The sequence below is a fragment of the Anthonomus grandis genome, chromosome 5 (genome assembly GCF_022605725.1).
Source record: "Anthonomus grandis grandis chromosome 5, icAntGran1.3, whole genome shotgun sequence".
Lineage (NCBI taxonomy): Eukaryota > Metazoa > Arthropoda > Insecta > Coleoptera > Curculionidae > Anthonomus > Anthonomus grandis.
In genome coordinates this window covers 19,013,833-19,040,260 of record NC_065550.1, presented here as the reverse complement: position 1 = coordinate 19,040,260, position 26,428 = coordinate 19,013,833, and the positions used below count along the sequence as shown (strand labels likewise).

Here is a 26,428-nt window from a genome sequence, read left to right as displayed (position 1 = left end):
AGTAAGAAATGTATGGGTCTTTCAGAAATTATAGTACGCAGATAGAATCCCAATTTGACAGTTTTTCAATCTGCCTATTATGGTTTTCGAATGCCCTATACATTTCCCATTAATTTTTAAGTGCATGGTATATTAAAGCAAATTTTAAATTTGGCGCCATAATCAAATTTTTTCCCATCATTATGACGTCACAAATTTATTTTTGTTTCCTGTTAAGGCTTGGTTCTGCTTGAGCAGCAGACGCATGCAGCCACTGTTACGTGGTTTACTACTTGCAGCGAAAGTGGTTCACCTTGTGCAGTGTAAATACAGCAGTGAGTTTCAAAATTTAGTCTAGTTTATGTTATTTTGACGAAATTCGTTTGTTTAATTTGACAGCAAATTCTGACGGTTCAGAGAAAGCCCTAAAACTTTCCTAAATTGAACATTTTTATAAATTCAATAATAACGGGGTTGCTCAACATCTGGTGGATCACCTTGTACATATTTCAATAATGTAATTTTTTTATAGGAACAGGAACAGCCTGGAGACTACTGTCTTCCAGGCTATTCTACCGCAATACTAACCCATCAATTTGCTCGGACAGCAGGGCTATCAATAGGATTATTATCTGTAATCGGTATAGCTAATTATGTAGGTGTTGTATCGATGAAGAGTGTGCCGGGGGTGCAAGTATGTGCATGGAATCCTTCATGCGCACACATATGGGGCAAAGGCCCAGCCAGGAGTCTAATAACTAATGCGCTTAAAGAGAGGGGAAATCTGGCTAGCGACAGGTCTTTTAATCGGACACTGGCATTTAAGATTCAATCTCTACACCATAGGTATTGCGGACAACCCAGAATGATGTTGGGAGGGAGATGAATCATGTTATCGGGGAATGCCCAGCACTAGGTTCAAATATCTGGGTAAAAACTACAGCTCACCCAGCGACATTAAGTCTTACAGACCAGAGGGGCTCATTGGTTTTCCATGACTGTGGGCCTCTAATCGTCGGTGGAACACGACGAGTTCAATATAGGAGATCTATGTACACTATAGTAGTAGTGGTTACACTATAGTAGTAAGGGTGTGTATATGTACACTATACACACCCTTTTGGCTGCCCACTGCCTCACAATTCATTCGTTCGTCATATGTTTTATTCAACAATAGTCTCCACATCAGTAGCCGATTAAGGAAAGTGGGGTGGCAGGTCCCTCCCCCGGGCCTGTCACACAGATGGGTCCTGCGGGCTCGGTAAGACTGGATACCATGTAATACATCAGCTATCAAAAAATATATATATAAGTTTCGTAAAAAACTGTTTTTTTTTCAAATAAAAATTACGCTCGTATATTTTGTACAGTTGACGACATGTCCAGGCTGTTCTAAAAAATTGTGTAAAACGTTCCGTAATGTTCAAAAAAAAAGGCACTGTGTTTCTTTTTCATATCCGAAAGATACTTAATTAAAAAATTTTGCAAAATTCAGTTTACAGAGTCAGCTTTATTTTTTTGGAGAGGAGCTCAACATCCGTACCACCCCGGGTCTTTATTATCCTTAGTCCGCCACTGCTCCACATATACATTAATTAGGTAACCCATCAAAAAACTCTGGTAGCTATATATTTGTGGCCTGAGTTAAAACATCTGGGTCATATATTCAGATATATGTATATAAAAGATTCAAATAGTTTTTGCATCAGTAAAATTAAAGATATGGGTATACAATTTTTAACAAATCTTTGTTTGCACCATTTCCATATATAGGATTGCTCTTTTTGAGCTTTATCGCTATGAAGGGGTTTATACATTTAATTAGGCTATATCAATCTACTGCAATTTCCAAAATTAATTTTAGATTATGGAATGATAGAAAAAGATAGAAACCTGCTACGGTGCAACTGTGACTATTACTTGCAATAATCACGGCTGCCAATAACAGTTCAGCAAAATACATAAGAACCTATGCTGCCCATCAAATCTGCAACCGATCATCCCTTCCAGCGACCAGCAGCTTTGGTGGTTAAAACCAAAAGTAAATACCACTTCATACAAGTGATATTTGGTATTTATCGAGAGACGTTAAAATAACGTTATGTCGGTTGACAGCTGACAAATAAAAAAATTCCCACCATTCCATTTTTTTCATTTTTCTAGACCAATTCCCATAACACTGGTCACCTCTAACAAAGTCATCTGGTCCTTAGTTCTCATCGGATCAAATTACGCCATCCTAAACCTCATAAGGAACTGCAACCTCAGAGTCAGCAGAAACAGTGGGACGCAGTCTACCCAGATGGCTATTCAAGAACTATAAAAGGAGGACAAACCAAAAATATACGGCATAATTAAGGCAATTATTATAGCATTATATTATAATTAGATATCAAGTCATTTTGCCATTACTTTATGTTCATTTTAAGTTAATATATTTTTATTGTAATTTTTAAAAGTAATAAAAGTGTTTTTTTAAAAAGTAATTTGCGAAAGAAGCATGTATAATATATATAAAACATGTATAATACGTACATAAACAGGATTTATTAATTCATCATTTTATAAAAATTATTCGTACAATAAAGCCCTATTTTATATATTTGTAAATATAGTTATTGACAATTATGCATGAAAAAAAAAGAAACACTTTTGGACTTACTTTAAGGTAACTGTAAGTCAATCTTCGGATGAAATACCCTTTCAGAAGTTTGTGTTCTGTTTTCAAGTAAAACCATATGACATTCTAAAATACTTTTAAAAAATTTCATCGTCAGTTAATAGATTGCGAAATAAATGATGAAATTCGCCGTGCAGTTCGTGATTCCTAATAATTTATTCTCTTCTCATCTTCCTCTTCGGCAGAGGTTGCAGCCAATACAAGAATTTCTTCTGCCGACGGTTTCCGGTACAAACACGTTTCCCCATGTCCAAGGTTGGATACATCTGCGTGGATCTGCGAGACTAATGCGCTATTATCACTAAACCTATGCGCATTCGCCTATGGGTTAATAAGTAAAAAACGTTAGTTCTGGCGAGATCTACCCATCTTTACGTTTTGGCACAATACTTTCCGAACACCCTGTATATGAATGGAAACAAGTATTTATTTAAATAACTAGTAGAAATTAAAAAAATTAAAATAAATATATTATATGTCAATTTTTAGAAATGAATTAATAAGAAAATTTACCAGATTTTTTAACCTTAAACCTTCTTCAAAGCCCTTTTATTGGTGTTATATTAATTTATTGATGTTATAATATTGTATTTTTTAGAAGACAATCCGAAAGAAATTCAAAACAAAAAATATCATTTATCTGGAAACTTTTCACGCTTAAAGAAAATCGCCGGGCGAAAAGTAATTTTTTCAGCCAATTAATTTCTCAGAAAAAATTAATCTAAGACAGCATGCTCTGATAAAACACCCTTCTAGCTTAAATGAACACCTGACCTTAATTTAGAGCCGGCACCCCATAGAGTAATTAAAAGTATATTTAATATTCATTTCTCTATGCGGCACCCGGACCAAGCTCATTTTCTTCATCAACGACATCCATCAAGCTGTTCTGAAGGCACTGAACTATATCAACTTCCCGTACGCATGGACCTGAAATGGATTTGGGAGCCATACTACAAGCAAATTAAATAAGCCATACTACATTAAATTAAATAGCTTCGCACAGCAGCTTTCGCCGATTTGAAAATTATGACCTGTGAACCCTACCTAACCCAACTGCGTTCTGTGACGAGTTCACGCTGTATTAGTGTGCCCACAGAATTGTGGACGCGAGTAGAGTGTGGTGAATGGCTGCTAGATTGTAAGTCGTAGGTATTCGAGGTTGAAGGAAGAGGTGTTGAAAGGGTCAAATAGGAGGTGGTCGTAAGAGAAGGTGGAGGATTATTATAATTTTGATGTTCAATTTGCTGGCTACTGCAAGAACTTGGGCTTGGTGATAGAAGAGGTGTTGATGAATGGGGCTGCGGAGTATGCGTGTTAAAATATGTATATGGAATAGGTCTTTGTCCATTATGATAATAGTTTTGTTGACTTGTATTCCCTAGCCCTAAATATGCAGCTTCTATTTGTGTTACAGCTTGAAACACATTATTTCTCGCAAGATGCTAAAACTTAGGAGGCATTTTTTTGTTATCCGATACATAGACATATAAAAATGATACAGATCATCATCTAAAGGCTTCTGTGTTGTTCTTTCAACTTGTTTTTCTTCTGCTCTTTTTTAACGTTGAATCATTGACTGCTTTATTATGTCCTGCATATCGTCGTTTTTATTTTTTTTATTTTTAGACACAGGTGTGGATGTGATTGACCGGTCTTCAGTTACAGATACCTTGCGGTTGACAAATCCTCTTTCTTTATTTTTCTGCATACCAGTTCCAGACGTAGAAGACTCATTAACCAGGTAATTGTTTACATTTTCAATTTCCTGATAATCCTGGCGATTATCGTTGATTACTTCTTTACTTTCAAAAGTTTAATTTTCTGGATCGACTAGGAATTCAGTTTCTTGTTGTATATTTTCATCTTCACTATCTCCTTCTAAGTTACCTTCACGTGGTCTGTTTGACATATATGGAACCAAAAATTGCATTTGTTTTTGATATTTCCATTGTTTTATGACGACAGCAGGAGCTCCGCTTTTTTGAAACTTTTTCTGTCTTCGCAGTGCATCGCGGTGGCAATTACGCAGCTTTAGCCACAGTGTTTTTGCCTCATTTCCTGTAAAAAAGTTTATTTTTTGAGTAGTTATTAGGCATCCTCAGCTATTAGAAGCGGCCTGCGCTTTCACGCAAAAATTTAACTATCAAATTTAACGAAATTTTGGGTACGGGTTATAATAATAATATATTCATTAATAAATACTGGAAACTCATTTTATTTATTTTTTTATTTAAAAAGAAAATGCTGAGGATGCCTTTTAAGTGCCAAATTATTAGCAATTTTTTTTTAAGTGATATGACAATTTAAAATGCTCTGTCAAGAAGTTATTGTGCAGCTCCTTAAATTTGAATGTTTTTTCATAGAAGCGCTGGTCCTTTTTCAATGGCGATATTGAGGATGCCTGTTGTACTCAAAATGCTTGGATATATATTTTTTTAAACATAAATGCAATTTAGTCGTGAAGGGGATGAAAAACTAATGCAATATGGCATGGTGTAGACAAAAATTTACCAAAAAGAAATAAATTAAGATAAACTTGAAAATACAAAATCATGTGGCAAGTATGTTTGAGAAGTAGTTACATTCAGTTTTTTGCAGGTATTTGGCCTCTGGAGATACAGTTATAGAATGGGGGATCGAACAGTTGCTAAAATAGTAAATGAGGTATCTCCTGCAATATGGACCAATCTGCAACCAGTGTATATGCCAAAACCAACTATTAATATGTGGTCCTCATTGCGTGGGAAATGTCGACAGAAAACATATAGTAATTAAAAAACCACCAAGAATTGGCTCCTCATACTACAATTACAAACAAAATTGCTCCATTCTTTTGATGGCTAGCGTTGATGCGAATTATAAATTTACTACGATTGATGTGGGGTTGATGGGGAGATTCAGCGATGGTAACATTTTCTCACGCAGCCCACTTGGGAAGAAACTGATGAGACAAACTTTGGCTCTTCCACAACCGACTATATTTGGTACAGCTGAGGTGCCTTTACCATACGTTTTTGTGGGTGATGAAGCTTTTCCGCTAGCAGAAAATATGATGCGCCCCTATCCGAGGTGTTACTGATAATCACGAAAATAAAATTTTTAACTACAGGCTGTCACGAGCCCGTCAATGTATTGAATGTGCCTTCGGAATTCTCGCTTCTCGGTTTCGTGTGTTCAGAAGACCTTTGGAAATTAAAGTTGAAAGCGTTGTGAATGTTACAAAAGCAGCTTGCGTCCTGCATAATTATTTAAAAGGGTGTAAAGAAGCATGTAGCAACATGGACGGAACCGATGTTGAAATGCCTACAAATCAGCTACTTTCATTGCGAAACTGTAATACCCGACAAATACCTTGGCAAGAAAAAAGTGTTTTACAAGGAAAATTTTAATATTAATCTGACGTAGCAATGTATTGTTTTGATATACCTACCTACTTATAATTTTGTAGCCAAACTTTGTCGACCCCTGTCTAACTTTAATTAATATACAGCTTTAATTAATATAACATATTTGTTTAACTTACCGCTTTTCAAATTAAGTTCTTTTCCTATATCTCTCCATAATTCATCCTTTAATTTTCCTTTTAAATAATTGGGATCGTTGGTATCATAAAGAATTGTATGCCTCCTCACCAATTCAATTACTTGTTCATTCATTTTGAATATAACCTCAAAAAAAGTACCGCTAACCAAAAACTATAAAGCACGTGGCACAGAAAACTGTGTCCGGGAGACTGCGCTAGGCAGGTTTATTTTAACACAGTTCTGTGCTACCCTACTCTGCGTTCCAATTTGCGCGGGTCTATTTAAATTATTTGAATACAGAAACCTGCACTGCCCTGCGCTGCGTCGCCTGTCGCCTGTGTTACCTGCGTCCCAATGTGCGGCCGGCTTTATCGCTATAAGAATTATTTCGAATGTTTATATGAACGTATACACAGTTAAAACCGGTTAAAGCAGATCCGCGCAGATAACCTGTTAGCCAGCGTTTAAAGTAATAAAAATTTAGTTTATTTCCGCACTTGTCGTACGCGTGTCCACGTGTGTTGCCATGGATAAGAAACTACTTATTGCTGCGGTTTTTGAAAGGACAGCTTTTTGGAACAAGAAGGATAAATTACATTGCAATCGCAATGTGCTAATGGAAAATAAAGCCAAAAAAAGTTGCACTGATCAAGATGACGAACATCTGTCATTTTTTAAAAGTTTGCTTCCACATGTAAGGAAAATATCTGAAAACAGAGTATTATCTTTTCGTTGCCACGTGCAAGAATTAGTGGATCAATATTCCTACCAACATAACACTTTTCTCGTTTCTCCTCCATTATCTTTTCATCGTCCCATTCTAGTGGGCATTCTTCTGGCGATCCTAATTATCATACCATATATGAAAACACCCACTCTTTCCATTCCCTTAAACCCATCAATCACGTTCCAAAGGCTTCCTGCTAATGTTCCTACACCTATTTATAATAACCAGGAGGAAAACTCAACTTAAAATACTTATTTCCATTAACGAATAACGTATATTCGTATATGGCGTTAAGCTTATATTTGTATAAACAAAAGTAATAAAACAATTTTATAACCTAAAAATTAGTTTTATATTGGAAATGTATACTACTATCTTCCATTTATACCACTAAATACCTAACATTTAAACTAAATAAGAAGAAAAATACACTGTTAAAAGTAATTTAAATTATTTAACAAAACTTACCTTAGGGTTATAACAAGCCTTTCTTCTGGTAAAATAGGTTGCTTATGTAGATTGCACCAATTTTTGGTTAAATGACATTTCACTTTTTCTGTAATATAATAAAAAATGTGTTCTGACTCATTCTCATATATTGGAAGAATCTTTCATTATCATTCTTTAAATTTGGAAATAAATGATGGTATTCCCCGTAAGTTTTTCTTTCACGATTAATAGAATGAATTCCAATTTTTTTCTGTTTAGTTTGGTAAAAATAAATTCCGTAGCAATAAGATCATCATCAGACGACGACATCTTGCTAGCAGTTGTAAAACGAAACTGGCGAATTTTAAAACAAAACTCGCTTTTACTGGTATTAACTGTGTGTAATCTCCGCGCGAGAAAACGGCGCGCGGATCGGCTTTCGCGGAGTACCGGAAGCGAGAATCTCGCGTCTACTCTGTGGGCACACTTAGTCGAGCGCTTCCAGCTTTTGCCGGCTTCGCCGCTTCCCAGATTTTTATAGCATTGTTCACAATATAATAAATTATATTCACAATATAATAAATTATTATATAATAAATATTGAATATTCTGCTTCTTAGTAGCAGGTTTTTTGAGAATTGAAAAGCAGGGCAAAGCAGCTATAAATTAGCAGCTTCTCAAGTAGCAGCCCCTCTCTACACTCCTCCTTGCAGTCTTCTTGCACGGAACGTCTTCCGCTAAAACTTCAGCTGTTTAAATGCCAAATGTCAACCATTCGACAATTGACGTTTCATTCCAAATTATTTTTTATTTTATTTCTTATCGGAAAACTTATTTAATTTAAGTCTTTTAGGCGTTATATTATTTTTTAAAGCTGGACTTAAAACCAGATTTGAAATTTGTGCTGCGAGTAAAGTAGTCCTAAGGCACTTTGTAATACCCATCTCCTCAATAGAGCTCAAAAAAATTTGCAATAGTGAAATGTGGTACTGATCTAGTTCTTTTTGTAACTTTCTTGCATCAATTTCTGCAAATATCAATTTTAACATATTAGCAATATGGCTAGTACATCACGCTATGATGCAAATAAAGTCTGCTGTTCTTCCCATCCAGATGCCCCATTGATAGAAGATTACAGAGCAGGTGATCAAATATGCTCAGAATGTGGACTTGTAGTTGGTGATCGAGTAATTGATGTTGGTTCAGAATGGAGAACATTCAGTAATGAAAAGAATGGAGTTGATCCTTCTCGTGTCGGTGGACCAGAAAATCCACTACTGGGGGGTTCAGATCTGACTACAATGATTGGACCCGGTCGAGGAGATGCAAGTTTTGACTCATTTGGTGTGGCTAGGTATCAAAATAGACGCACAATGAACAGCTCAGACCGAGCTTTGATTAATGCATTTAAAGAAATTAATGCTATGGCTGATCGCATTAATTTACCTAGAACTATTGTTGATAGGGCCAATAATTTGTTTAAACAAGTTCATGATGGACGTAACTTAAAAGGACGTTCAAATGATGCTATAGCTTCAGCTTGCTTATACATAGCCTGTCGACAAGAAGGTGTGCCTCGAACATTTAAAGAAATCTGTGCTGTGAGCAAGATTAGCAAAAGAGAAATTGGCAGATGCTTCAAACTAATACTCAAAGCCCTGGAGACTTCTGTTGACCTTATCACTACAGGCGATTTTATGTCTAGATTCTGTTCAAACTTAGGACTTCCAAACATGGTGCAAAGGGCAGCCACACATATTGCAAGGAAAGCAGTTGAGCTGGATATTGTTCCTGGAAGATCACCAATATCAGTTGCTGCTGCTGCTATCTATATGGCCTCTCAAGCCTCAGAAGACAAAAGAAGCCAAAAGGAAATTGGAGATATTGCTGGTGTTGCTGATGTAACTATTAGGCAGTCATACAAATTGATGTATCCTCATGCAGCAAAACTATTCCCGCCAGATTTTAAGTTTGCTACTCCCATAGAACAATTGCCACAAATGTAGATTCTTTGCAAACACCAATAGGTATAGAGGTAACTTGTTTTTTCTTAAACATCATGAATATACTTTTAGGTTATTAAGAAGTTGCACCCATTTTTATTAAGTTATTACAGAATCTTTAGTTTGGGTTTGTTTTGTAAGTTTCTCTAGAATTTATAGTTTTGTCTACTTTTTACTAGGTATATATACAATTCAATGAAAAATATTTCTGTTGTGGATGCGGGCTGTCTACAGCAGTGACCATATATGACTATTTTTTTAATGTACATCATACTAAGATCACATGGATATTATTGCCAATTGTTATTTGTTCAGAAGCTTTTAAAATATAATCATAATATAGAATATGAAGGCCTATAAATTTTGTATCACTAGTTTGTTAAGTATTAAAATTAGGTATATATGATATTTTCATTAAAGAATTTGTTATTACTATGTTCTTTTTATGCTGCATATAATTTAGACTCCCTTACTATTTGGAGTTGAAGATCAAGGAACATTTCCTCAAGATTTAGAATATTTACATTGCTTTTAATTTTTTTTTTAATTCCAATTCAAAATCTGCTTTATTGTTGTAAACATCTATTGTCATGAACAAAGCTATATAAAACAAAAAGTAGGTGAAAACAGAAAAAATATGAAATATATACACAAATAAAATAAAATGCCAATAAAACCCAAAACTAAAAAAACACATCAAACATACCAGTAAAAGATTAGGTTAGGTTTGTTGTGAGTCAGACACCTTGTGTCCCTCCATTGCAACCATAGATCTATTGTGGCTCACTCCCAGATTTTTATACTTCTGCTGCTAACAGAACCTCTGCATAGGATGTGCATTAGGTCTTTAAGGTACTTCCTGTTAAGTTCTGTATTAGATTATTATTTCTAATCTATTAAATATTGAAAATGCCATCCTCCAACTTCTATACAAAAGCAGGGACACATTATGTGACATTTTCAGGTGTAATTTGTTGGAACTCATGCACTATTCATTGTCACAAATCTTCTAAAAAATTGGACTGTATAGCATAAATTTTGGATTTTAAATGACACACAAAAAAAAGTCAAGGTGTGACAAATCAGGAGATCTTGCAGGTCATTCAGTTTGACCTCTACATCCAATTTATCTTCCATGAAAATTTGCCTTATAGGAAACGCTTTAATGCAGAGGTGCTTCGCCTTCCTAAAAAATTAAATTTTCTGGCTGATGATGCTCATCTTCCTCATTGGCAGTAACTAAACCTGGCTCAATAGTAGGTTCCAGTAACTCAAGGTACATTTCCCCTGTTAAATTTTCAGGTAAAAAATATGGCCTAATAATGCGGTTGCCGAAAATTACAGCCCATACATTTAATTTTTTTGGATATTGCGTATGTACTTCTCTAAATAATCTAGGGTTGAAATCTGACTAATATCTGCAATTATGTCTGTTCACAATACCATTACAGAAAAATCATTCATCAGAAAAACAAACATTAAAAAAAAGTCTGAGTTGCCAATGATTCGTTCACTCATAGTTTCACAAAACTAAACGGCGGTCAATATTATCCTCGATGAAACTTATGTTTTTGGAAAACCCTCTGGAAACTTCTACGTAAAACACCTGATATTTCGGTTACTTTCCTTGTAGTGAGTGTGGACTCGATTGCCACATGACACAAAACTGCAATTTCTACAGCTTCATTTAGGACTGGTCTTATCACATTTCTAAGCTATTTGCAACTGATCGTGTTTCACGAAATTTTGCCACTAAGTTTATGACGTATAGCATAAATGTAAGTATGGAATAAGTGTGCATCTGGATTGAGTGTAATTCATTGTAATCTTTCTTGAAGCTTTTTCGTCTATTTAAAATCTCTCTTGAAGCGTATAAGTGATTTTAAATTAAATATTTGGCAAAACTTAAAATTCTGATACAGTCAATTTAACCAATACTAAAGGTAGACTAATAACTAGCAATATTCTCAAAGTACTATTGTAATAATATTTGGTGTTATTTTGCGTATTAAGACTGCTAAGCATAAATGTATGAGTACTGAGTACATTAAATAAAAATTGATTTAACAAAATTAAATTTAAACAAATTGAAAAATTTGTTTAACATTAGATTTCTTATAAAAAATTAGAAGGGTTTTAAAAGGGATTTTTTATAAAAAATCAGGCTTTACTTCACTAAGTGACCTTTAAAATGACGTATTACTTGACCTCTATTCCGCTTTAAAATTTCAAGGGTAGGTTTCACCCCCGCGTAAGACTGTCCAATGTTCATGTGGCTTCAACCAGTGTTCACATATCAAGACCATTGTTGGGATAATTTAAGCTTTCTATTAGAATACTCAAATCATCCACGTTTAATGATGTTATCGTAAAACTGTTATTGATATGCCTGGCTGAAGCTTGAGTTGAGGGCTCGGATGAGAGAGATATATCGTTAGATCAATTGGGTCAGTATTTTTAGTTGTCTTATGATTTTCCGTATGGTGCAAAAAAATAAGACATTCTTTTCTGGTTGTTAAAGGTACAAAAATTAAATTTTTATTCTTAGAATCGTTTGTTAATGAAAGTAATTTGTTTATGACAATGTCCGTTATAACTATTAATCTAACTGTTTGTTAACCTTTTACATTTAAAGTATTTAGAAATGAAATTAACCCTTCAGACACATGATTAACCCTATCAATAATTTGATAAAACCTTTCATTAAACTTTTGTACTTTATTAGCATAAACAAAGTTCCTAATAAAGGGATGGTCTAGAAATATAATATTAGTATGCGTGCAAAATTTTATTTTATCCCAAATAGCTCTTTAGAACTATTTGACTATTTTAACTTTTAGAATTTTGCCGTGTTGAAAATTATTGAAACCCGCCGAGATAATCAATTTTTGTAAAGGCCTTAACTAACACATCAATATTAGCGATCACATTCACATATGGAGCACCAGGTTTAATAATGCATTGGATACTAAACCTACGTTTTAGCTTATCTACCCAGATCGTGTTTAATCCTCTCCCCGATTCGTCACAAAGAATCAAGAGTTTCTCTTTAGTATCCAGCTTAGGTGTCGATGTAGATGTCTCCAATGTATTATCTTCCCTTTCTGGTTCTGATTTAGTCACCTCTTCCAGTATTTTAATTTTATCCTGCAACGTTTTGATTTCACAAGGGTAGTACTGATTGTCCATTTCTAGAGCTCAGATTGATGTCTTTTTTTGTGTGTGAACTTTTATTTGTGTTTGAAGGTCTTTTGCACTTGACTGATCCTTAACTTGTTTTGCTTTAAAATCTGCTTGAATTTTAAATAATTAAAGTTGTAGATCTTTGATTTCCTTAAAATATGCATGATTATTTTATTCTAAAGTCTCAATCGCTATCACCATATTTTTGTTCAAAGCCGTTAATTCATTGATCCTTATTTCCAGATCGTGATTTAATTCAGTAATAGATTTTAGCAATATTATCTATCTCCCTGCCTTTACATCCAATTTGTTTGCAATTCAGTATTATTTTAGGTTAATGTTTCTAGCTGCTTAGCAAAAGAATTTTCTGCTTCAAGAACCTTACTATTTCGCTGAAGACGTTTTATATGTCAATCCTTGTCTGTGTTGCTCTTCTGAAGTTCCTCTATATTTCCTGTTGGAAAGCCAAATATTTTTCATCACAGTTATTATATGATGTTTGACAAACGAACGAACATAAAATTTTATAATTTGTTGACATCTTTCCATACAGCTAGTGTGGCAAATACTACTGCTTCTAGGTGGAAAATACAGCAAAAATTTGTGAAATCCTTATTTTTGCAACAGTTAAAAATTTCTCCATGGTGCTTTAATACAATATCTATCTTAATAAGAATAGTATCTCCACTAATACGAGGTGCGTCATATATGTCATGACTTAAGTAAACCACTTGAGGCGATACGTCGAATTTAATTACTGCGTTAGAAACTACACTTTATTACAAAGAAACATATAAAAAACAGCATTAAAAAGTCAGTATAGGTGTGTTAAAACCTAAAATACTTACAAAATTTTAATATATGAAAAACGTTTCGAAGTGTTCTTTATAATCATCGTCTTTACTCACTTCCATGTAGCATATATATGCCTATATAGCTAGCCCCTATAGCCTGTATATGATCTTCCAAGCATAAAACAGTTGTTTTACCTCTAACAAAAAGATCTTTATTTTATTCTGACACGTGTTTTGCAAAATTTTTATTTGTTAATGAAGAGTTTTGGTTAGTGATAAAACTTTTTTGTAATTTTAGTGAACACCAAAGGTTCCAACCATACTAAATCAACTAATCCTTAATAAGTAATATTAAAAGAGAACATTTTCGGCAAGATACGTTTATTTACTAACTAATTAATTAAAATATATGTACAAAAATATAAAAAAACCTTATGACTAAAGACTTATCAGTTTTAAGAGAATATAACTCCTAATTTATTAATAGTGGCTATCTTTGGTTTTTTATGTAAATGCACTGTGATTATTTTTCAATCAAAATAATCTTATAGATTAGAACTTATTTTCAAATAAAACTGATTCTACATCTATGTTAATCTATAAAAAATTATGAAGTATGGGATGACTGACAATAAAATAAATTTGGAGGTAGATTTTCTAAGTATCTACTAATCTAATAATAAATTAGAAACTACTGCTGTTCAATACTATAGTGCAGAAAAGAGAATGTAAGAAGTTGTAACCACATAAATTATATGCTATGTCGCATTGCCAAGCTGACCAGAATTTATTTTTGTTTATACCTAAACCTATCACACGACAAACATTTTTGAATTCTTTAAAATAAATAAGGGTAGTCACACTCTAGAACTTTGTTTTTTATGGGCAACTACTTTGGAGATTATCCTTAACATTGATACTGCTGGTGCTTCGAATGCTAAAGATAATACAAATGATAAAATATACGACGCCACTGCTTGTCCCATGAAGATAATAATGGTAGGAATCCTTCCCAGATGGAGTGGGCTATCCATGCTCATTACCATACCTCTTATGAGCAAAGGATGTACTAAGTAGGCGCAGTATGTTACTCGGCTAAATGGATACAGAACTGGGAGGGAGAGAATCTTATTTATAATACCTGTAAAAATGTATTTATTGGTCATTGTCATAGGTCTCTAAAGACTTAAAATACCTCCATATCCAGTGACACATGCTACAACAATCCAGGCCAATCCTATAGCCCATGCTGAGTGACTGAGGGAACTATATGCCGCTCCTGCAACAGGCGATAAATTTGCTTCATACAAACCGTAAACTAATGCTAATAGAAGTCCCAAGGAGGAGAGCCATCCTATTGTTATGGTGATCTAAAAAATATTAATTATGTAAAAAGTTTTTTCAAACGTGAGTTTTATAGATTACCTTGGACATAGGAATGCGGCAATCTTTTTTGAACAGTAACCAACCGACGCACATTCCTATTAAATATGGACCAAGTCTTGTCCAAGGTTTGTCATAGATTTTATCGAACAAGGCCAAAGGGTCATCTGAGCCGGGAACGTGGCTATTGCTATAAGCTATATAACCGGTTGTCAGCCAGGAACTTGCTGAGAAAATTACTAGCAAGGCGGCTGCGCTCTTGAAGTGACTGTTAAAAAAAATATGTTATACACTGAGAACTCTTCAGAAAAGAACATGAGATTAAAATTGAAAACAAAAATATTACCACTATACATAAAACTGACCAATGAATGTCTCAGTCATGAACACCTAAAATGTGATACTACGAACTTTATGGAATGGACCCTTATTTGTCTTATGTGAAACATTTTTTGTATCTCATAATTTGTAATTAAACTTTCAAGTCAATCTACGATCCCAGGTCTAAAAGTTTGAAAAATCCTTGTAGCCGTTGTTGTTTGTGAGGAGAAAAACGAAAACGAGTAACTCTTTTCCGCCTTATAGTTTTTCCAATTTAAAAAAATTATAGAATAAAATATACAGATTATTAAAATCTGTGGAGGGATACACCTTTTCGATTTTAAACTTTCGCCTTGTAAAGTAGCAAAGACTGAAAAGAAATAAAGGCAATGAAATGCCCAGTATTTAAGATATGCTCAGATACACTACACTTCTCCACCCTACTATCCTTCACATGTACTATATAATAACTCCTGGACAAAATTATCTCACCACTGATTATTTTGTCAAGAAAATTTAAATAAAAATAAATATCAGTTAAAACAGTTATATATCTTTTCTCATACAAAAAGCAGAACTGGACAAAAACTATGTTTATGCTCTATCATGGAACATGCTGCTCATGAGGAGTGGGCAAACATTCCGCAGGAAAGTTTTCAAAATTTGATACGGGGAATGCGGCTAAGACTTTAAGCGGTCATTGCAGCTAGAGGTGGCAATACACGATATAAAGAATTCGTTATTGTTTTATGTCTATTGTTTTATTTTTGTATCAAAATTGAAGTTAGTGAAAATCGATGTTTTTTCCTTGTATTGAATTTAGTTACTTAAATTTCGTTAAATAGAATATTTTTTTTTTGTTAATAAATAATGCATAGTTAACAATGCTTATTAATTTTTTTTATCTTTATTTAAAAAAAAAATCTCTAAAAATCAAGTGCTGCGATAATTTTTGTCCAGGAGTTTATGTTCCTTAAACCAGGTAATACTTGATTTTTTGTCCTATGTATTTCTTGCTATATTTATTTATAAATTATAATAATTTAATTTATATAATTATAATAATTTCTCAGTTGCTAGAATTTTACCTTTTTGATTTTGAGCTTTGACTGAATACTCAGACCTAAATCTTTGAATACTCCATCAAACTAAGAAATGCAAAAAACTGTGGTAACTGTATAACTGTATTTGTTTTTTTACATGTAGAAGTCAAATTCAAATCTATTTTTATGTAAGAATACTTTCTTATTTGATTGGTTTTAAATGTAAGCCTAATAGACGCGAAACAATAATTATCCAGTTACTATACAAAGCTATTTAGGTTCCATTTAACTTCACAAGACATCAACGTATAGAAACGAAGTTCTTAGAAGTTTTTTTTTTTAATTGTAGCCATTTAAGGCATTTTCGTTAGTTTTAATCTTCTTTATCAGAAGATATTTATATCTTTCTTACTTGTAGAGATTTATGTAGGGTGTTACAGAATAAGATGCTGATCCTTAAGGGTGTTACTCCGGTAATTTAAAGAAGAAAAGTTCAAATAAAGCTGTCCTAAACCCCTTAATTTTTTCTTCATCATAACTTTATTAACTTCCTAGATATGTTTCTGAAATTTAGGACACACCCACTGAGGATCAACAGCCATTTGTTGATGTAGGAGATTTTTTAAGGTTTAACCAGTGGCGGCCGTACAAGAACGAAGACTAGATATTTTTAAAAAATATGGACGCCACTGCTTTTCCGTAAAATAAAAACTATTTTTATAATCCCCATGCATTTTCGCGCCAACTAGATCTTTATAAGGTGAATGTAAAAATGTGAATGTCTTATTTCTCCATAAAATTCCTATTTTTATTTTGTGACGACCGGCTTTGCGATTACAAAATTTATCAACAAAATTATTTAAAAAAAAAAATTTATATACAAAAAAATTTTTTTATAAAGTTTTCTAAGTTTTAACTAGGTGCCTCCACTTGTTCCTTTTGAAGGAAAATGAAAATTATTATGATTTTTGAATTGTTTTCATTTCCTTTCAACTGTGTCGTCAGGTGTATGTTTTTTAAAGAAATCTTTTCAAAGTGTATTTGTATTTTAAAGGAATTTTGAAAATTTTAAAGAAATATGTGTCGTCTCTTAGTCATAGTATATGTGACAATTTTCGTTTTAACTAATGTTAGTACCTTAGTTCTTTTAAAATAATATGTGACCGGCCCTAATGCATTAACCCCGCCCTCACCCTTTTTTTTTCATTTTTAGTCCTCGACAAGATGCGATAGGTTTTGTAATCGCGAAACTGGTCGTCACAAAATAAAATAAAGAATTTTCTGGAGAAATAAGACCTATTTTTATCTTCACCTAATAAACAAAATCCCAGAATATGGCCATCACTCTACAAAATATAATTTGATCTTTATTTTTTTTCGTCCGACATATAATTACAGGGGAAAAAAATAAAAACATTTTTATGCATGGTCAATTTATTAGTAAAAAAATATATTGATTTTATAAATATATGTAAAAACATAAACGTATGTAAACGTATGCATGTATAACTGTAATTCTAGAAGTCTAGCGGTACTTTAATCGGTTCTAAAAATTTTAGACAGGGTCTTCTAAATTTGGTTCTAAGGGTTACAACTTTCAACACTCTGTAGCTCAAAAGTTAAGGAGTTTAGGACATAGCTTTATTTGAACTTTTCTTCTTCCATTTACCTAAGGATTAACATCCTTAAGGATCAGCATCTTATTCTGTAACACCCTGTATAACAGCAGAGTTTTAGTGAAGTGGTGAAACTATTTTTATTTAAAGTTTACAGAAGTGATTCCAGTCTGGTTCTTTTTTTAAAATTGTAAATAAAATAAATATTTAGGCTTATATACAGGATGTTACAATTACACTTTTCACGACTCGACATGCTTAGTGATAGGGTTGAGATTTATTGCGAATATATACTGGGTGGTTTGAAAATGGTGGTTTACCTAACTTTTTATCACTTATAAATTTTTTATTTAACCCTTGCTTTTCGAAAGCATTTTTAACCGGTTTTGTCTTTTTAATCAAATAGATAAAAAAATCATTCAAATACGAAAACAACACTTTTTCCACTTATAATATTTTAAGAAATTTAACTTCAATTTTCAATGTCTACCTCCCTCACAAATGCACTTTTTACGATTAAAAAAATTATATTTTTAAAAAATGTTTTATATTAAAGTTTTTGAAATCCCAATATTTATTTCGAACTATTATAGTATACAAAATCTTACATAAAACTGAAATCGCGTAAAGGCGTAAGATCAAGGGAATGAGATAATGGGGTGGCCATTGAACAAGCGCATTGCCTCCCCATCAATCCCCCGGTTATTATTTAAAAATGTACTATTTAAGGTGGTGTATATTTCTGATTTTTTATTCCTATTATAAGAGTTTTTTTATTGTTCACAATTTATAGAGAGTTAGACAAGGAGGTGGAATAAAAAGTATATAGAATAAATGTTATCTACTATTTTGTAACACACCAGTTTCCTTTTTATCAATTACAATTTGTAATATTTTAATTAAACGGAGTTACGTTTTAGTTACGGCTCTCCCTAAAAAAGATATTTTAATTTTTTGGAATGCCAAGAGTACAAACTTTTGCAATAAATTGTATCAAAATAGAAGTTAAAACTTTTGAAACAAGTTCTATAAATACCTTAAAGATCTTACGATAAATTCTTAAAATGATTTAGTATAAGAAGTTAAATTAGACTAAAAACGTGACTAATTAAATTAGAAATGACTTCTCGTCTAACACAGGAAAAAAATTGTTAATTATAGAAACTCTTCCAGATCTTAGAAACCAATTAGTCTAGTTTAAAATAAGTCATGAAATTAGAAGTTATAATAAGAATCGCAAATTAATTATAATTATTAAATTATGGTTTGAGGATATTTTTGTCAAAATCTCTAAAGGTGCCTATGGGAAAAGTCTTAGTTGTCGTGAAAGTTATTTTAAATCATTAAAACGAAATCTAATAGGTGATCCTATATGTAACGAGTCATTTACAATGGCTTTTGAGTAAGTGTTAAAACCTTCGAATTTTATACCTCTTGCTCAATTTGATGTAGGAACTGCCCAGACATTCTACTTGCAATATCTTACCTAGTAGCTAAGATTAAAATTATTGCCCCAACTGCATAGAACTGTGTGTCATCAGAGATGTACCAACTCCATAGCATGCACTAAAATTAATGTTTATTAAAGTCATTAGCGTAAACGACTTCGCTTATACGTACCATTTCGTTTACAGGAAACAGGGTATTAATATATAAGACATTTCTCCACCAATAGTTAGGGCAGTTGATATGATCCTGAGTTGGTGGTTCAAAAACTGAGTTGTAGTAAAACCATTTCATGGTAACTTCAGTGACTCCAAGTGAAAATACGTAAGGTGTAGAAAGCCTGAAAAAATTGTTTTATATATACCTCAAAAAATGTTTATAATATGCAATGGTCCTTTTGCTTCAGTCTAAAAAGGAGTAGAACCAACTTTAACAAATAAATATTATAAACCATACCTCGCCAGTCTATAGCACATCAGTCCCATAAAATGGAAAAGCCCTGCTACAAATCCATTTTTGCCTTTAGATAAGGGGTCAAGTTTTCCTTTAGCGTTTGTTCTAAAATACAGAAATGACACAAGTAAGCCGCTGGTGAAGAAAAATGTGTCTACGCTAAATGCTCCATTGGAAATGGTCTGGAACCAGAACTCTTTTTGGACGACTTTTCTATATTCCATATTATCTAAAATTTTATAGCCCTAGAATTATTTTTTAATTTTTAGCAGAAGAAAAATTTAAATTACCAGAATATTTAAATGCAACAATGCACGTGTGTCCTAGAATAACCCAAGCCATACTGATGGATTTCAATCCGTGTAAAACTGGAATTGTATCGCTACCAACCGATTGATCACAGATAGTTTTTAAGTTTGCTCTTACCGAAAATGATAAAAGGAATTCTCTTAATATTAGTCCTAAAAATTAAAAGTACAAGGTTTTTTTATTTTTATTTTGGGATATTTTTGAAAAGTTGCTTTAAAGAACACAATATGAGCCCTCGCAAAGATGCCTTTCAGCCATGATGGCCATGGTTGTGGTTAGAGATCACCTTTACATTTATGGTTAAACTGATGATAATGAATAAGTAAACACGAAGTGCTATGTTAGTATATTAACACATTTAATTAGTAAATAAATATTTGGTTATAAACCACGACAAGAAAAGAAAACTGTATAAAAACGAAAGTTAAACTGACAATCCGAAAATTAGTGAAAATCAAACTATAAAACCATTAATGAATAATAGGTACATACTTGTCACGGATTCGCGTGAGGGCGACGAAGAATCTCTATCGTTTACCTCTACTGAGTTTCCATTATTATTACCATCGCTGGTATTTACTACGTAAATACCCGATTTTCCTATAAAATGTAATTTATATAAGACTATGCGGGGTGATATAAAATTGGGTGCAATTATTTTATGAGCGTATTGTTGAAGGTAAAATAAGACTTTTTTTCCTATAAACATGTGTCCTAAAATGCATACAATTAATCTATCTATATAGCTTTTTGCTAAATAAAGATTAAATTATTTAAATTGATTATTAAATTAGAAAAAATGAAATGAGCTGTGACTGTTTTATTTTTTGTCAAATCATATGAATTTTCCATGATTGAATCCAGAAATGCAAAAAACGATAATTTTAAATTTTTTCATGGCTAATTAGAAGGTGTTCTACATTTTCAAAAACATAAGATATGGGCCATTAAAAGGGTAAGCCCCTCTGAATCTTTTCCTAAAATTGGGTTTACAGCACTTTTCGGGATGAAAAATATCAAAAGGACTCAAAACAATTAGGACTTGCAAATTTTCAAAAGATTTGACGTATAACTGTAGTCAGTGTTCTAAATGATCGATTTTCTTCAAGCAATTTGCGCGGGCTATAGCTGTGAGGGGGTGCATTTTAGGACACATATTTATAGAATAAAAAAGTCTCATTTTAACTACAACAATACGCTCTTAAAATATTTGCACCGAATTTTGTAACACCCTGTATATAAATAATATAGATGTAATTTGGTATATGTAGACGCTGATTAAAATCATGTATGATCGATCCCATATGAAAACTATTTCCCATGAAGAGTGAAAACAAAATATGTATGTCATGAATTTTTGAATAATAAATATGGCGACGAAAAAAAACGAGCTATGGGATTTTAAAATCTTCCATAACATTAGCTGAAAATTAAAAAAAAAAACATTTATTGAATCAAAATCTATATCTTACCATTTGTCGACTTTAAGCTAGGTACAGAGAATCGTTGTGTTATTGTTGTAACTTGCTTGCTTTTTTGATATTCCAAATAATAATCAAATAAAGTGCCTACAGTTAAACAACAAGCCATAAAAACTGTTGCGACACTAGAATTAAAACATATATAATAATTTCCTGGTAGATTAGAAGATTTGTAATATATCACTTTACCATAAGGCCAGAAATGTTCTGTCTTGCATGATATTGTATCTGTTGTGATGTGATTTCACCGAAAGCACATCAATTTCAACTTTATCTGATGCAGCAGACGTCTCTTCCATAATAGTCTTAACATCTTCGTCTCGGCAGATGTATGGTAGACAAAGGCCAATTGACAAAACCCTTTCCTGGAATAATATTTATTCATCATTTTAAATTTTAAAAGATATCATATGTACCTAATTATGCTAACAAGTTAGAAAATATATAAATATTTATGAAATTACAAATTTTTACATTGAAATAAGATCCCTATTTAAAATAATCACTGCGATTTAATTTTTTGGTTTTCAAATAAATCACCATGCTTTAACTCAAAGTACAAGAAATACCCATCAAACTTTTTTAGGTTCTTTAACTTTCAATCTAACTTTATTTAATATAAAGTATCCCATAACGTAAAAAATTAAATTAGAGAAGCAAAAAACCTATTTTTGACAAAATGATAGCCTCTTTAAAATGATATCGGCATAGACTTCTAACCAACTCTTGGTTATAAACCTTTTACAAACATTTCCTACAAAAAAACCAGCATTAAAGAAAAAGCGGTTCAAGCTAATATTGCTGTGTTAATGTGGAAGAAGCAAAATTTAAATAACTTGCGCTTCTTTATATTAAAATTACATTATTTGAAATGTGCAAAAACAAACCACGTCCAAAAACCCTGAGGATCGCTCTTTTTTGAACGAAACGTTGGTAAAGGCACAAGTTGCATATAAAGGGAATCAAAATTTCTTTTAAAATAGAAAATAAAAAAATCAGATCTGTATTTAACCAATTGTTTTTTTCCCATTTAAAAAAAATTGTAAAGGTGATTAGTTAAGTGGGAACAAAAGAACAGGGATCCAAAGACTAGCAGAAGTGACGCTAATAGAGGAAAAATTGACAAATGTTCACAATTCTTAGAATGATCTGCTTCTTAATCTGAGTCTTAATATATTCACTTATTAGCAAATCTATTAATAAAAAAGCTAAAGCAAAAAAAAGGCAAAAGCCATTATTATACTTCCTTGAAGAATAAGAAATATTTTAGAAAGTTTTGGTACCAAGGCTGTCAACTATCTGGGGAATAAATCGATTGAACATCATTCTTCTTGTATGTATTATTAAGAGGTTTGCCATCTTAATAATACATCAGTTAAAAGAATAACTGCCAAAAAAGCAAGCAAACGATAATTGCTTCAACAGTGAGTAGCTCATTATTTTATAACATATTGCATTAGGATACACTTGGCGTTTCTAAAATGAGGAAAGTCATTTGAGTAATTTCCAAAATGCCGTTGAAAGAGTGACAGAGTGAACAGATATTTCCAGAAATCATGAGTGGCATTTCATTTGTCCATGTATTTACTCAAAATACAATCCCTTAAAACTTAAGGATAAACATTTTATTTATCTTTATTGATTTTTCAAAGTTTCATGGGATTCTATTTAGGAGGGGAGCAGGGTACAAACTACCAGAACCTACTCCGTAAGCACGGACCTGCAAAAACATGTTCATAAAAAAAATAAAACTTATTAAACTTACCTCAGTAGTAAAACTAGAATTCAGATCCACTCTTAACATGTAAAAGGAAACAGAAAATGGTGGAACAGAGGTATGAACCAGAGGCCCTTTTTGATATCCTACTGCTTGACTCGGACTGTCTGCTTCATATTTCTTTGCTGATGCTGTACGTACAACTCTGGTTCGATTCTGAAAAATATGTGTAATTTCGTACCAGTTTTAGTTACAAATTACAGACCTTTATAGTAAAACCGTTCGGAAGAGGCTCTATGTTATCGCAAAGGTTTTTTGATCCAAGCCAATAGTGATTTCCCCAGAACCAGCCCGTTGAATATCTTCCGCTGGCATCCTCCACTTAAATAAAAAGAAAAATAGGTTGAACATTTTAGTTAATTAATTGAGTTTGTTGTTGTTGTTGTTTCTGAAGTTTAAAAATAGAGTTTGAAGGCCTTTTTTTAATTTCAGTTATAAATAAAATTGTAATTAAAATCACAATAAATATTATTTCATATCCCACGAAATAGTTTCTTAAGAGGACCTTTATAATTAAAGAATAATTGCCGCAATGTTTCTTCGTAGATAATTCACTGCTCATAAAATTCGTTCATGATTTATTGCGATATAACCTTACGTGACGACACTGAGTTTTGTTTCAGGTAAATAGTCCTTACCATTTTGGTTTCACACAAGGCTAGATTAAGAAAAATTAGGAGCTACCTAAGTATATAATAATCACACAATACGTGATACCTGATTTTACTATTGCATGCATGATATGGATATATTTTTTCGTTCGTTTTAGCATAGTTTACTATTGCGGGTTGGTCAATTTTTATGGCATTTTATGCAGTTTTGTTTTAATTGCAACAGACTTGCACTTTTATGTAGTTATTTATATGCATTTGCACACTTCAGTCACGCTATATCACAAAAAAATCAAAGTGACTGAAATTTAAATGGCCATTATGAACAATAATGGTTGTTAGATATTTAGGTTGTATGCAATATAAATTTGAACGCAATTGTAATTTTTTTTCTTAAAATGAGTAACGTGGTGCTTAATTATTGAGAAATGACATGCAATAAAATATTTCTTCATTATTGCTTGCAGAAAATATGTTCTCTTCTATTACGGGCCCACATATTTAGCTTATACACCTTATTCATATATACACATATTTTCCACCTGTGCCAATACAAAAATAATTTATTCAACGGTTTTTATTAATCCCGAAACATTAACACAACTTAAAATCTGTAGTAAAATATTTAACCTTTTAATATAATCATTTTTTGACTAATTTTAATTGCTAATTTAGTGCTATTTTTGGCATCGCAGCACACCTGTTACATGGTTTTAATAACCTTCTATCGCTTATTGATGGGACCAATTTTCTTATAACACGTAAAACTAATTGGCGAATGACGTTAGTTTATGACGCAAATTATGAAAATCTCACATCAAAGAATGAAGTCAAAAGAACTATTAAAAAAATAATTATTCAGATTTTATTTAAAGAGAATCAGTAATAACATTTATTCAATGATAATTAACTGTTTTTATTGATTATTTCTCATTTCATTAACTTTTGACTCGACTTGACTGATATTTTCAAACTCAATATGTTAATAATAGTAATACTAGTTCATCAGTGAACGTCAAACCATCAGCAAATCTTTCTCAAAATTTAAATTTTGAATAAATTTCCGTAATTATATTTATCTTATGTACGCCTTAAAAAATTTATATGTACAAAACTTTTTACATCCTTTTAAATATGCCCTTAAAAAATTCTGTTTTTTGCTTTAAAAATATGGCAAAAATTAAGGTAACAAATTAGAAGTGTAAACCTCCATTCTGAATTTTTTTGATAGCATGACGGGCTAGCATCAAGTGAAGTGGCTATGTAAAAATTTAAGCAATAAAGATCTAAATGGATTTTTTTACTGGGCGATCGAGAGTCAAGAATTTAAACAGGCCAACTCAATAGTGTTGTTGGTGAATTGCTGCAGTACGTAACTAAAGTAAAGGGTTTAGGAATAATTTTTCAAGATAATCTGCCCTTCATAGAACATTTAAATGACGCCACAGTTAAGTCTTCCAAGATGGTTGAATTTGTTTTGACACATTGTAGTGGCTTTCCATTGGATACTGGTAGGGGATGTTTATCGCAGTGCATAACCTGTCAATTGGAACAGTTCAGCATAAAGTTTTAAGATATTGTATTGATTGCTGATCCTTATTATTCTTTAATTGAGAATAGCTTAAATGTAGGTTTTGGAAACCGGACGAAATATTGCGGGGATTTTGTTTATACATAAGCTTGTGAATAGAAACGTAGATTTTTGTGATTTATTACAGCGGATTAATATAGATTTACCTACGAGAAATAGAAGATTCTGATTCATCCTGATATGTAGGTACTTTCAAAGATCTTCATGATGGCCGGGTAAGTGAGTATCGCATTTTAAATAAAAAAGTTGATAATGATTTAAAATATAATATATAGGGTTTTAAGAGTTTCTGAATTAGTTATTTATTTTTTGATATTGTCTGAATAGTTTTGTTATATGGATGGTACTATCATCCTGTATAATAGCAAGTCTTTGGATTCCCCAACGATTGCAAAAAACGATCACGATAGCTATTCTATACCTTTTGGAAAAAAATAATGCTAAAAGATTTTAATAGTTCTTAGCCTAATTAACCACGTGGAATGAAAACCAGGAAATAATAACAATAATTATTTAACAATAAAATTTTTAAACAAACTTATTTCTTCTCTTTCCTAAATATTTTTCCAAATATCTAAGTAACCCACGAAACTTATTTAAGTTTATAGAAAGCACCTCAATAATATCAGCTTTTCGTTTTGTTTCTGGTTGCTCTATGATAGAGAGTCAAGATCTTTATCTCGGATACAGTGCATTGTGTTATTTAGACGATTAGTGCTCGTATTAAGAGGGACCAGTAATTAAAAAAAAATCTAGTAGTTGATGATATTGGTATCATCATCCTGTATCGTAGAAATAAATAATTTTGGACTCTCCAACGATTGAAAAACAATAGAGTATCATACCCCTCTTGAGTCTAATTGACAAAAGACAACATAAATGCGTGTATCCCTATTTCACCTGGAGAGTTGTATTGTCATTGTCGAGGATTCAAATATTCAAAGAAAAAATGTTGGTTTCGATTACTCGGATTATGTTGCATAGTGGCTATGGCTACTGTGCACTTTTCACCACAACATAAGATTCCACAAAGAAGTAATTCGAACAGATTTTTTAAAGTAAAAATTATGCATCA

General features: G+C 32.3%; 2 protein-coding genes across 3 annotated transcripts in view; one reads left to right on the top strand and one right to left on the bottom strand.

The window, feature by feature from the left end:
- Positions 1 to 8,111: 8,111 nt before the first annotated feature.
- Positions 8,112 to 9,777, top strand: LOC126736330 (transcription initiation factor IIB). Its single transcript, XM_050440639.1, has one exon. The coding sequence runs from the start codon at positions 8,401 to 8,403 to the stop codon at positions 9,346 to 9,348; it is 948 nt and encodes a 315-aa protein (XP_050296596.1). The 5' UTR covers positions 8,112 to 8,400; the 3' UTR covers positions 9,349 to 9,777.
- A 3,965-nt stretch (positions 9,778 to 13,742) lies between these two features.
- The window catches only part of LOC126736322 (nose resistant to fluoxetine protein 6), a 30,822-nt gene continuing 18,136 nt past the window's right edge, over positions 13,743 to 26,428 (bottom strand). Inside the window, exons 2-13 of one of the 2 annotated variants that reach the window (XM_050440629.1) lie at positions 23,357 to 23,472; positions 23,140 to 23,307; positions 21,564 to 21,739; positions 21,366 to 21,499; positions 20,386 to 20,493; positions 19,875 to 20,045; positions 19,588 to 19,813; positions 19,306 to 19,471; positions 19,172 to 19,251; positions 14,748 to 14,973; positions 14,518 to 14,692; positions 13,745 to 14,463 (exon numbers count right to left, since the gene is read on the bottom strand). In XM_050440629.1, the coding sequence (XP_050296586.1) occupies positions 14,180 to 14,463; positions 14,518 to 14,692; positions 14,748 to 14,973; positions 19,172 to 19,251; positions 19,306 to 19,471; positions 19,588 to 19,813; positions 19,875 to 20,045; positions 20,386 to 20,493; positions 21,366 to 21,499; positions 21,564 to 21,739; positions 23,140 to 23,307; positions 23,357 to 23,472 (2,030 nt within the window). In that variant the 3' untranslated portion in view covers positions 13,745 to 14,179. Of the gene's footprint in view, positions 14,464 to 14,517; positions 14,693 to 14,747; positions 14,974 to 19,171; positions 19,252 to 19,305; positions 19,472 to 19,587; positions 19,814 to 19,874; positions 20,046 to 20,385; positions 20,494 to 21,365; positions 21,500 to 21,563; positions 21,740 to 23,139; positions 23,308 to 23,356; positions 23,473 to 26,428 lie in introns of both variants that reach the window. The other variant, XM_050440630.1, reaches the window with a different exon arrangement.

What these genes read in the sequence shown, in the direction of transcription:
- LOC126736330 (XM_050440639.1), top strand. Translation starts at nt 8,401, where the DNA reads ATGGCTAGTACATCACGCTATGATGCAAATAAAGTCTGCTGTTCTTCC.